Source organism: Ruditapes philippinarum, unplaced genomic scaffold (genome assembly GCF_026571515.1).
Source record: "Ruditapes philippinarum isolate M1 unplaced genomic scaffold, ASM2657151v2 ctg2085_1_1_1_1, whole genome shotgun sequence".
Taxonomy (NCBI): domain Eukaryota; kingdom Metazoa; phylum Mollusca; class Bivalvia; order Venerida; family Veneridae; genus Ruditapes; species Ruditapes philippinarum.
In genome coordinates this window covers 76,892-89,723 of record NW_026857461.1, presented here as the reverse complement: position 1 = coordinate 89,723, position 12,832 = coordinate 76,892, and the positions used below count along the sequence as shown (strand labels likewise).

The 12,832-nt window shown below is 32.0% G+C and overlaps 2 protein-coding genes across 3 annotated transcripts; one reads left to right on the top strand and one right to left on the bottom strand.

Moving 5' to 3' along the window:
- Positions 1 to 1,438: 1,438 nt before the first annotated feature.
- On the bottom strand, positions 1,439 to 4,300 carry LOC132749823 (AFG2-interacting ribosome maturation factor-like). 2 transcript variants are annotated; one of them, XM_060739727.1, is made up of 4 exons: positions 3,980 to 4,300; positions 2,973 to 3,100; positions 2,555 to 2,716; positions 1,439 to 2,036 (listed from the first exon to the last, which is right to left on the bottom strand). In XM_060739727.1, exons 1-4 carry the CDS (start codon positions 4,258 to 4,260, stop codon positions 1,990 to 1,992), a joined length of 618 nt encoding a protein of 205 aa, XP_060595710.1. In that variant the 5' UTR covers positions 4,261 to 4,300; the 3' UTR covers positions 1,439 to 1,989. The 2 variants fall into 2 exon arrangements, with proteins under 2 accessions (XP_060595710.1, XP_060595709.1); XM_060739726.1 differs by having other exon boundaries at positions 2,973 to 3,106; positions 3,980 to 4,299.
- Positions 4,301 to 4,515: 215 nt separating this feature from the next.
- LOC132749818 (exocyst complex component 2-like) lies at positions 4,516 to 11,851 on the top strand. The gene is made up of 9 exons (XM_060739720.1): positions 4,516 to 4,577; positions 5,110 to 5,227; positions 6,125 to 6,295; positions 6,970 to 7,146; positions 7,841 to 7,910; positions 8,452 to 8,576; positions 9,097 to 9,168; positions 9,794 to 9,939; positions 11,738 to 11,851. The coding sequence occupies exons 2-9, from the start codon at positions 5,119 to 5,121 to the stop codon at positions 11,849 to 11,851; spliced, it is 984 nt and encodes a 327-aa protein (XP_060595703.1). The 5' UTR covers positions 4,516 to 4,577; positions 5,110 to 5,118.
- Positions 11,852 to 12,832: the final 981 nt, after the last annotated feature.

Here is a 12,832-nt window from a genome sequence, read left to right as displayed (position 1 = left end):
ATTCAGTCTTAACCATTTTTATACAATGTTCAAGGCAATGAAATTATTCAGTCTTAACCTTTTAAAAATAGCATATTGCATATTTGTAGCCAACATAATGGCTATATACATTTCCACAAAAGTATGAGTGCTGAAACTGAAAGTTCAAAATTTTTCCAACATTCAGGAAAGATAAGTTTGTCTAAAATCATTGAACCACGACCAAATTCAAACTTAAACTGCTTATTCCTAAGATGTATCTATATTATTTTCAAAGTGAAAGGGACATAACTCTGCCAAAAAATCATCGAACCATGACCAAATTCCAACTTGACCTGCGCATTCCTTTGACATATCCATATGTCAATTTTGAGTTGAATATGTAACACTGTTGGGTTGATAATGAACAGAAACTGTAAATTTCATATTATTTTCAAAGTGAAAGGGGCATTACTCTGCCAAAAATCATTGAACCATGACCAGATTCGAACTTGGTCTGCGCATTCCAAAAACATATCCATATGTCAAATTTGAGTTGAATGTGTAATATTGTTGGGGAGATAATAAACGGAAACTGAAAATTTCATATTATTTTTAAAGTGAAAGGGGCATAACTCTGCCAAAAATCATCGAACCATGACCAAATTTGAACTTGACCTGCGCATTCCTTTGACGTATCGATATGTCAAGTTTGAGCTAAATGTGTTGTACGATTGGGGAGATAATGAACGGAAACTGAAAATTTCATATTATTTTCAAAGTGAAAGGGGCATAACTCTGCCAAAAATCATTGAACCATGACCAAATTTGAACTTGACCTGCGCATTCCTTTGACATATCCATATGTCAAGTTTGAGTTGAATGTGTTGTACCATTGGGGAGTTAATGAACAGAAACTGAAAATTTCATATTATTTTCAAAGTAAAAGGGGCATAACTCTGCCAAAAATCATCGAACCATGACCAAATTTGAACTTAACCTGTATTTTCTCATGACATATCAATATGTCAAGTTTGAGTTGAATGTGTTGTACCGTTGGGGAGATAATGAACGGAAACTGAAAATTTCATATTATTTTCAAAGTAAAAGGGGCATAACTCTGCCAAAAATCATCGAACCATGACCAATTTCGAACTTGACCTGTATTTTCTCATGACATATCCATATGTCAATTTTGAATTGAATGTTTTGAACCGTTTGGGAGATAATGAACGGAAACTGAAAATTTCATATTATTTTCAATGTAAAAGGGGCATAACTCTGCCAAAAATCATCGAACCATGACCAATTTCGAACTTGACCTGTATTTTGTCATGACATATCCATATGTCAAATTTGAGTTCAATATGTGCAAGGGTTATTAAGATAATGAACGGAAACTGATGATGACGGAATGACGGAACAGGGTAACACTATATGCCCCTGCCATTATATGGCGGGGGCATAAAAAGCTAACAAGTAAAGAGGTAATGTATTTAATGTGCAGTGCTGTTAGTAACAAATAATTAACAATGTTCTAAAATATAAGCAAAATATTGCTTTCATTTCCATACATTCCTTCATGTAAACAGTAAGAATAAAAATGTCAAAAGTTTTCTAAAAAAAAAAAAAGATTTAAAAGATTATACCAGTACATTTTGTATTTGAACCAAATTGCAACAATAAAATCACTCGTTTAAACAGTCAACTACATGTATATGTGTTTTCAGTTGTCTTTCACACTGTTTTATAGACTTTCTGAGCAATTCTTAAAGTCAATTTGTATACTGAGAAAAGTCTAGTTTAAAAAAAAAAACCCAGATAATATAAACAGGAATTTCATTAATGATTATAATTTATATTTATTTACATTGTAGTTTTCTCATTCTCGAATCACTAGTCCAGTAAAATCCAGCTAACAGCAATGATACATCCAAATATCATAAACTACTGGAAATCTACACAAAAGTGATGGTCAGTGCTCTAAGACAGCAGCTTGCAAAGTTTTTCCACATTACTGTACAGAAGATTTCATGACACTTTCAACTCCACAAAATTTCTTGTTAGAGCTAAGTATTCTGTAAATAAAATAAAAATTACAAAATAAAAATAAATTTGGATAAAAGATTTTGAAGAAGCAAAATTTGCTAATTTCAAATACATTATACAAGAATAAAACAAAGAACTGCAGGTAGGACAGCACACTCGACTATACATGCATATTTTCAATGCTTGATAGCTAAACAAGAGCCAGGTTACTGTAGAATTTTCCAAGTTCAAAAAGAGCCATAATTTTCTGTCAAAATCAATGTTAGAGTGTTTGCCTAGATGACCATGTTTGATCAATCTTTATACACTAATTTTCCTCACAAAGAGCCTATGATGCCTCAAGGTACCTGCCATCAATTTTTATCAAAATTATTTCTTAATACCTGAAATGTATTGACATTCTCTTACAAAAGTCATTTGTATTTACCGCCAACTGATAATATTGCACTGAGGGGATAATAGATATAGATTTTTTTTTTAAATAAGGTAATAGCATGAACTAATTCTAAAAATGCATTTGAATATTGAAACAATAGATCATAAATACCATCAATTTGTTTATACAATTCTTTATCCCCAGCTGTCCAGGATGATTCCAATCTATCAGATATTGCAGGCAGATCAGGTGTATATGTGTCTATAATAAATTTTTTACATAGGTATGCTTCCCTTATTAACCTTTCTGTTATCTCAATCCATTGTAGCATATCTGCAAGATAGAAGAACTGAACGCTATACTTTTATCATACACTTGTTCTTGCATATACCTTTTTCCAAAACACTTTATTTATAGTTACCCATGAATAAGTCTAGTTCACCATTCATTAAAATGAGCTGCTTCTAAACAATGCATACAGGTAAGCATACAATCTGAATCAATCAAAAGAAATCACTAACTTTTATGCTGAGGAAAATGTTAACAGATCAAACTAGGCTACATTATTTTTACTATAAAAGAGACTCACCTGTCATTGATGGATACAATGGTGATCTCTCTAATAGTTTGGATAAGTCCTCACTAGCATTACATTTAGCACATCTGGACATGCATTTATCATAATGTCTTCCTATACCATCACTGTATTCCCCATATCTACAACTACATCAATATACATGTAACCCGATGATGTAAAAATATACACTGAAACGATCATATTTAGCGTAGGTTTTTTTCCCAATAATTAAATTAGCTGTTTTCACATGTATAAAATATTTCAAATTAACAGAGAGGTTATTACTATCCAGCCATTTAATTTTTTTTCTTTTCAACTGTCACCATGCATCAGAATTGTTATGACACTGAACAGTTCAATATCTTCTATACAAGTTATTATAAAATGGATTGCATGAGCCCAGCATAGAGTTCATAATTATAGATAAAACATCTATCTACTATACCAGCAGAAGTCTTAGAAAAAAATCAACAAAAGGAAGAAAAAAAAACATTACTAGTGTTAGGTTAAGTAATATTGAATGACAAAGTGTATGTGCATTGTGTACCTTTATTGAATAGCAATGCCTTTTTCCTCAGACAGATCAAGGCTTTGAAAATAAGTATTGGACTATTTTAATATGTTCAAAATATTTAATTAAAGACAACAGCTTTTCAACTTTCTCTCAGTATTATATTTAACGTTCCTTTCTTTTAAATTTACAAACATAAGATACACACTGAATTATTACAGCATCACTAGCACAATGTGCATAAAGTTTAAAATGTGTGTATAACTAATTTTGTGGCAATGGTATTAGACAAACTTTCAAAGTCATAGAAACTATACAGGGGCATGGGCAATCTCAGCTGATAATTTAAGGAGTAAAACTTAATCTTAAGAAAATGAGATGAACCTTATAATAGCTCCTGCTTAAGACCCTAGACTAGAGTCTATTGAGTCTATTCCAACAAACACTATGATATTCACTACTTTACAATGGCAATAAAAGTAAACTATGCATAATTTCCAATACTTACAGTAGCAAGTGAAGTTTGCTGACATTTTCGTTTATTTCTGATGATATTTTGAACAGTAATTTCTGCTTCACTTCACAAAAGTCAACCTTAGATGGCAGATCAGAAACACTGACACCAGTACAACACTGAAACTGTTCTGTAAGGTTTGCTATTGTTTTTATGCATGGCAATGCTTTACTATCTAGTTCTTGTATTCCACTTCTACATTGTTGGAGAAAAGAGAAAGTCTTATGAAGTTGCGTCTTCAAGCCATCAACGTGAATCTTATTGTCCGACTGCATTTTGACAGCATGATCCGACAAATGGCGTAAATTGAAAAAGGGAAACAACTCATATTTTACTCAGAAGATAAAATTGTGATAAATAAATAAATGAAAAAAATGATATCCATAGGGTAAGGGATACTTTTAAATACTTTTAAGTTAAAAACCATACCATTTAATTTCAAATAATATAATAATAAAGCTATACACATATAAATCTTTTTTTTTGTTTAAAGCATTCCGTAGAATAATTTTCTTTAGGTTCATTATCAGACAGTGTGCAGAATTATCTCCCTTACCCGGAAGTTGAGATTATTTTGTGATCTAAGTAAATTACAAGTTTTAATTGCTTATTGTGTCTATTATCTACTTATGCATGCTTTAGCAGATAAAACGCCTTTATTTTCAAAGTTGCTTTATGCCCCATTGTTAGCTTTTCAAAAATAATAATTTTGTTAGATGCACATAGTGAACAATAATTCGGATAGGACTAATATCTGGATGCGACCTGTTAGACCCGTTATACATGAATGGGAATGAATAAATATTACCATATTTGCTGAATTGTCCTGAATTCACTACTTCTGACGAAAGTTTTCAAAACCATCACTATCTAGCAGGTACTTGAGTTACCGTAAAGCTCACAATGCGAGCAGGCCCTTTGGGCCAGCTCTTTGAGCTTGCTATTTACTATATCAGGAAGCTGGCATTGATTTTGGTTCCCTATTACACTTGATACAGTGTCCAATCTAGCCTGCACCATTGCGCTTCTACAATTCCCCTTAAAGTGAAAAATCACTGCTCTCTATCTATTTTGAAGTTCACCAGTTACATACATGTAGTAACTAGTTTGATGTATTTTTTCAGTAACTTGGTATGGCACCACAGCCTCTTGTCACTGGAGTTTCACCTAAAGAAGGACCACCAGGGACGAGGGTGACAATCAGAGGTGAAAATCTTGGCAATGATCCAAGAGATCTGATAGGTATGAATATAATTTTTACAGAAATGTAAACTGATTGTTGTTTAAGGGCTGTTGAATGTGTTGTTTAAGGGCTGTTGAATGTTTAAATATGATCAAAGAATACACGCATAAACAGTGTATATATGAACGACATAAATAACCAAAGAATATTGAATGAAAACCAAGAGTTATCTGTCCAGAATTGTGAGTAAAACAGATCTTGCTGATGCTTAATCAATACAAATAGCATTGTTATAAACTGCTAGTTTAGTGCAATTTTTTTATCTGATTTTCAAATTTTTTACACAAATGAAAAGCCTGTGATTTTGGCTGCATATCAATATTAACTTCAACATATCTTTTGATAGTAAAGGTATTAAAATTAACTGTTAAACTTACACCTGACAGCCATTTTCTTATGATTTTATACAGAAAGATATACAGCCGGTTATCTTTACTGAATCACAACTGATAAGAATAGCCTGTAACACAGTACACTGTTTACATGTGTATTGGTTTCAAAAGGTCAAACATGTATGGTGCCTTTTGTTGTTTAAACAGACAGACTGAAGTTGACATTGATGAAAAAATATCTTGTACTGACGTTTTATCTTAATCTTTACCAGCACATGGTATTTAATTTGAATATCATTAAACCTTTAAGTTTGTTTCTTCATGCAAAGATGAAATGTTTGGTCCAAAATGTATGTGTAAGATTTGCTGTCAGTTTCTTTTTATTGCTGAAAGTAGATTTGAAAGGTTAGTGTCCACTGTAAGAATTATTGTAATATTTAGCCATTTCTTAGTGTCAGTTTAATTGTCAATTTTCTTTGTTCCTTATATTGGTTACTGATACTTTATTAAATAGCTGATATATTGCATTAAAATGAATTGACTTTGTAACTGATTATGTTTCAGCTCTTAAGATATGTGGTGTGGAATGTCTGTTGTCAGCAGAATGGAAGTCAAGCAGTAAAATTATTGCCCGTACAGGATCAGGGAAGGGTAAAGGTGACATTATTGTATGCACAAAGTCTGGTGGAGTCGGCAGTTGTACAGTCGGATTTAGGGGATTTTTTATACAAATTGGTATGTTGATAATTATGTAGGTTTTTAATGTAAGCAAGAAGATTTCAATAATGTAAGAATTGTGTAGGAATTGATAAAGCTAGTGCTGAAGTAGATATTTATTGTACTGACATAGATTTGAAACAGCTGAACTACAAATGTACATGTATGATAAATTATTCATCTTGAAAGCATCATATAGATTTTCACTATTTAGTGGAAACATCTCAATCAGTTTTTGATCTTTTTTGCTGGTGATGCTTGAATCTTCATTTTCACACACCTTACAAATTTTTTAGAGGGTTACTTATTATGATATTGCACTTGTTGTCCATCACTGATGGCATCAGAATTTGTTACCACACAATATCTTTGAAAGACTTTATTGAAGGGATTCATTTTTAAAATGCATGTGACTGATGATATGCGTAAATATCAAAACACATGTCAAGTTCATTGTGGTTACAACTAATGATTGTGCCCTTCAATTGCAGTTTGAATATGAAATTATGGTTTTAGCTAAATTATCTATTGAAAAACTTAATTAACTGAATTTTCAGTTTGGTATGAGAGAGTAATATATGTGTCTTGCAGTGATAAGTAATCTGTATCAGCTTCAGCTCAATAATGTTTGGACAATTTTATAAGATTTCATTTACATCATATGAAAATATTTTATATAATATTCTCAACAGGTCCTTTACAAGAATCAGCTGTCTGGATAGATGAGACTCAAACTGTTCTGAACCAACTTGGTCGCCGTGGTAACACTTCTCCTTTAGCTGGGAAAGATGATGATGATCCACTTGGAATTTCTAATGAAGGAACAAGAGCAAAATCTGAAGAGGAAATGTTAGAAATATTTCCCGAAAGTAAGACTTCGCATTATTAACTCTTTGCCTGCTGGTGTCTTCAGTATATAAGCCCTTTGTCTCCTAGTGTCAACAGATGCTATCCTTGCAACTAGTGGAGACCAAAATCATTTTTGCCATCTGATCATGGTCTGCACTGTTGTCTGTTCAGTCACATTTTGAAATTTTCCTTGAAAAAGATATACCTAATGGTTTTACCTAGATTGAAAGATGGACATGTCCATATATATTATTTATCATGGTACAAGTTGAAGTCTATGAATTGTATTGTATTGTAATGGTGCAAAGGAATACAGTAGAAACTGTAAAAGCAAACAAGTTGCAATCATGTTTAAATGTGATATTCCGTCTTTTTCCGTAGACACATATTGTATAATCAGTCTAGTATCATATCACAAGTGGAGCATATCTTTACACACTTATGATATTGTAAGTTAAATCTAAAAATAAGTTTTCAAATGTTATGTGAATCTAGTAAAATGCAAGAATTTGAGGAATTAATATTATTTTTGAAGCATGTATTACGGAGAAGTATTTTACTAGAAAACTGTAAGATGAATACATTTTTGGAGTTGATGAGATTTGTAAAATATATTTTACTATGAAAACTGCAAGATTAATACAGTTGGAAGTTGATGAGTTTTCTGTAATGTATTAATGCAAAGTTGTATAATTTTGTATATTATATTTATAGGTTCTGGTAACATGTCATTAGAGAATTTCTCACCTGCCTGGTATCTACTGGAAAATCATCAGATGGCAAGGTGGGTACAATAGTATATCTTTTATGGTGGAGATTATATAACGAACTGCATTTTGCCTTTATATACACATACAAAAATATAAACCATCTTTTGTCTTTAAGACATATTTTTGGAACTTTGATGTCTTTATAATAAGGGTTTTATCTTATTAAATATATACTACACTCATCCTTGAGTAAAATATTCTAATCACAGAAAGTTATTGAAATCTATGAAATTCTTACTGAATATGTCTTAATTTGAATTAAAGAATGGAATAAACTATATATGGGAAGCTGCATTCCCTATTACAGGTCAAGTAAAGTTGGTCTTTTCTTAAAAAAAACTGCCCATTTGTTTAATCACACTATATGTTCCATTGTGACCATATACTTGTATAGTTATAATATAATTTTAAACTTATCATATCTACTTTGTGTATGTTCATTTTATATTTACAAAGAGATTGTGTAGCAATTGTCAATATTTCCTAATTACAAATTTGAGCATAGTATATCTTTAACTGCTTAGTAGAAAATAATATCAAAAAATAAAATTTCAGTTTTGAAGATCTGAAATTAGGTTTGAACAACATGCGTTTGAGTGCCAGGACAAGATCAGAAGGCCCTATAGCCTTTGTGAAGACAAACATTGGTGCAATTCTTGATTGTCTGGACAGCCTGGAAAGTATGAATATACTCTTTCAAACGATTGTAATCTAAACTATTGGAAGAAAAGGGAGAGCTATAGTACTCACCCTGGTGTTGGTGTCTTACTACGGTTAAGTTTTTGTGTGCAAGTTGTTATCTCCAAAACCTCTGAAGAAATTTCACAAACTTATAGAAGGTCTTTGTTTAAAGCTGATATCTCTAACATGGAGTTTGACAGACTTATGACTCTTTTTTGAACTTCTACATTATGCAGGTTCTTGTTTTACTTTCAATCTCTCAGAATAGTCGGGCATGCTGTCCTAAAGACAGCTCTTGTTTTGTTAAACATGATAAAAGTATGGTACAAAATATTGCACTTCACATGATTTATTATTATTTAGCAGATTTTCGTAATTGAAAAGAAAAAAATGGTTAGAAAAATTTCTTACAGCTTTTCATTCTCTGTTTTTTTTTCACATATAGAACTGTTGTTGTTGTTGTTGTTGTTCAGTTGTTAAGTCCTTGAATAACAAACATTGCCCTGTATTTGTTTGCAGCAATGTATGAGAAGTTTACAGAAGATGATATACAGAGAGAGTGTATCAGTTCCTATGCTGTATCACTGATGCGTAAGTTTTTATTTCACACACACACATTACTTTAAAGTGGATTTGTCTACAGTGGAACGGATATTCCATAAGTCTTTCAGATACTGTATTGATAAAAACAGTAGATATGTACCATTTGGATATTTCTATTAAAATGTTTATAGAGTTCTAAATGATCCAGTATGAACAGTTATGGGATGAAAATGATATAATGTTCTAGAACACTTCATATGATATGTTTTTCATTTTTTGGTTGTTTCGCACAATGTAAATTATTATTCTGAAAAAAAAATGGAATAATGATATTTTCTAATAATTTCCACACAAGGTTTTGGCCCAGGCCTACATCCAAAGCTACACAAATCTTGGAAAAAATATTTCCAGTTCTATCATGTCGAAAACACGTCATAGGAGTCCTTTTAACCCTTAACCTGCTATATTTTAATACAGCTTGACAGTAAATTGTATTTTTATTCCATTCATTTCTGGATGCTGTATCAACTAGTATGTTTATACATTTTGAAAATTACCTTATGTAGAACAGGATTGCATTGCCACAAAATTCTCTAATATTCGTTTAACTAATTTACAAGTTTTGCTTTAGCTTTACACCCATAAAATGACAAACATATGATAATTATTTCAGAGGCAAAGTCCTGTGCTGATGGATTATTTCAAGATGTATTGGGACGTAAAGATAAGGCTGATGCTACTAGAAACGCCCTCAATGTTTTACAGAGATTTAAATTTCTCTTTTATCTACCACTCCATATAGAAAGAAACATTCAAAAGGTGAGAAAAACAATCACGTTCAAGTTAAACCAAAAAAGTGATTGGTAAATGTATACCTTTTGAATTTGATTTATTTATGCTCCCCGAAATTTCAGGGGAGCATATAGTCCGTCCGTCCCTCTGTCCGTCCGTCCATCCGCTTTTCTTGTCCGGGACATAACTTTGAAACAACAAGAGGTTTCAACATGAAACTTTGTAGGTAGATTGAGTAGGTGTGCAGTGCACAAGAACCATAACTCTGCCTTTCCTAATACTTGAATTATTGCCCTTTGTTTATTTGTACACTTTGAACTTTGTCCGGGAAATAACTCTAAAACTACAAGAGGTATCAACATAAAACTTTGTAGGTAGATAGATTTCATTGAGTAGGTGTGCAGTGCACAAGAACCGTAACTCTGCCTTTCCTAATACTTGATTTATTGCCCTTTGTTTATTTGTACACTTTGAACTTTGTCCGGGACATAACTCTAAAATTATAAGAGTTATCAACATGCAACTTTGCAGATAGATAGATCTCATTGAGTAGGTTTGCAGTGCACAAGAACCGTAACTCTGTCATGCCTTATTTTGGAGTTATTGCCCTTTGTTCATTTTGACACTTTGAACTTTGTCCGGGACATTACTCTAAAATTATAAGAGATATCAACTTGAAACTTTGTAGGTAGATAGGTCTCATTGGGTAGAAGTGCAGTTCTAAAGAATCATAACTCTGCCTTGCCTTATTTTGAAGTTATTGCCCTTTGTTTATATTTACTTTTTGACTTTTGTAAAAAGTATAACTATAAAACTATTAGAGATATCAACATGAAACTTTGTAGGTAGATAGATCTCATTAGATAGAACTGCAATGCTAAAGAACCTAAACACACTCTTGTCTAATTTTGGAGTTATTGCCCTTTGTTCATTTTTACACTTTGAATTTTACCTGGGACATAACTCTGGAACTATAAGAGATATCATCACGAAACTTTATATATAGATAGATAGATCTCATTAAATAGAAGTGCAGTGCAAAAAAACATAACTCTGCCTTGCCTAATTTTGGAGTTTTTGCCCTTTGTTCATTTTTTTATACTAACCTGTGTCCAAAACCTTCTTTGGGAGCATCACCCGGTTCAACAGGTTCTTGTTTAATCATATTTAATGTTGACTACGGTGACTACAACAACGTCAGATACTGGAGGTTGTTTCTTCACAAGTGTTCTTAGATTCTATACCAGTATATGTTTTAAAATAGTTTCTCATTATATTCCATATACTGTAAATCATGCAACATAGCAATGGAGGAAAAAAATTTCATCAATCAACCATTGTCACGGATAGAGGTCGGGCAGTGCCCTGGGACTCAAATCTGATTTCTGTAGACCCAACTTCTTTGTTAATGAATTTATCGATTAAGAAATCAAAATGTTAACTTTGAAGCTTTTTGCTTTTCATGGGTAAATGGTTAAGGACACTGACTGTGAATCTTGTGCCTCTTACATGTTGTCAGATCAAATCCTGTCATGGATTTAGTTTATTTCATGTGAGGAAGCTATCCATCTAGCTAAGGGAAGGTTGGTGGTTTTATCTAGGTACCTGCTTGGGTTTATCTGAGGCATATCTTAGGTCTTTTTCAAGCAGCAAAGCTGGAAAGTGGCCATATGAACAATGCAGTGTAGGTCTGTCTTAAAACCCAACTTGTTGATAAATTTTCTCCATGTGTTTTATTCAAAGGATGGATTGCAAATATTTCCTATAATAAAAAAGTAAAAAGAAAGATTTTTGTAATTTGTTTTTTGCATTTATTATGTTTTAGGGAGATTATAATCTGGTGATTAATGACTATGTCAGGGCAAGGTCTCTATTTGCTGAAACACAAGTCAAAGTTTTCCAAACTGGTGAGTATTACTCATTGTGTTCATTATTTTAACCAGTAGAAAATCACTAATACATCAAGAAGCAGCTTTTATAGGATAGAGAAGATATGGAAATTAAGAAGCTAAAAGGATTTTTTGGTGCCATATATATTTCAACTTTGGTATTTGCTTGATTTTTATAAGCTTGAAAGTAACATCAGGGGCTTGCCCGTCAGATTTTCATCTATTAGTTTTATGAATGTTCACTCAATAACTATTTGTTGTGTTGTTATCATGCTAAGTAGGGAGAATGGTCATGGCCAGTAGATGACCTCTATTGATCTTGAGGACAGAAGGTCAGGGTCACAGTGACACTTAGTGGAAATCTGTGTCTGGTCAATAAGTATAGAAGGAAAAAGCCTAGAATTGTGAAACTTAGTATAGGGATATTGTCCATGGCCAGGTGATGAATCCTCTTGATTTTTGGTCATTTAGTCAAAGGTCAAGGTTACAGTCGCACATAATTTATAATCCTTGTCCTTGTTTTCTTTTATTTTCAAATGAGTCTTTATCTCTTATCACATTTGAACATGATATGTTCATCTTTCTACAGCAAAATTTTGAGCTTTAAAATGCTCCCCCCATTGGGTTTCTTGTTCCCTTTTTCATTTTTTTTTTTTTCACCTTTATAAATACATGTCATGTAAAAAAATATTTTTGATTTTTTATTTTACAGTTTTTAAAAGGTTGAGAAAAAGTTCTTTTTTATTCAGAGTTTATTTTTACTTTGCAAACTTTTAAAATTTTTCCAAAATTACACTTAGGAACGAAAAAAATAATTAGGTTTTGACAGATTCATTTCTAAACTTTTTTCTTTCTTTGTATTTTATTTCTTTGAATTGATTAATTAGTGAACTTGAGATTCTTTTTAAATGATGGTATACAATATGAAACTCTGGCCCCTTGTTCACTAAAAAGAGACCAGGATCAATGTCAGATATTCTGATTTTATTTTCATTGCTTTATAAAAACTAAAATGTATCATATTTGATGAG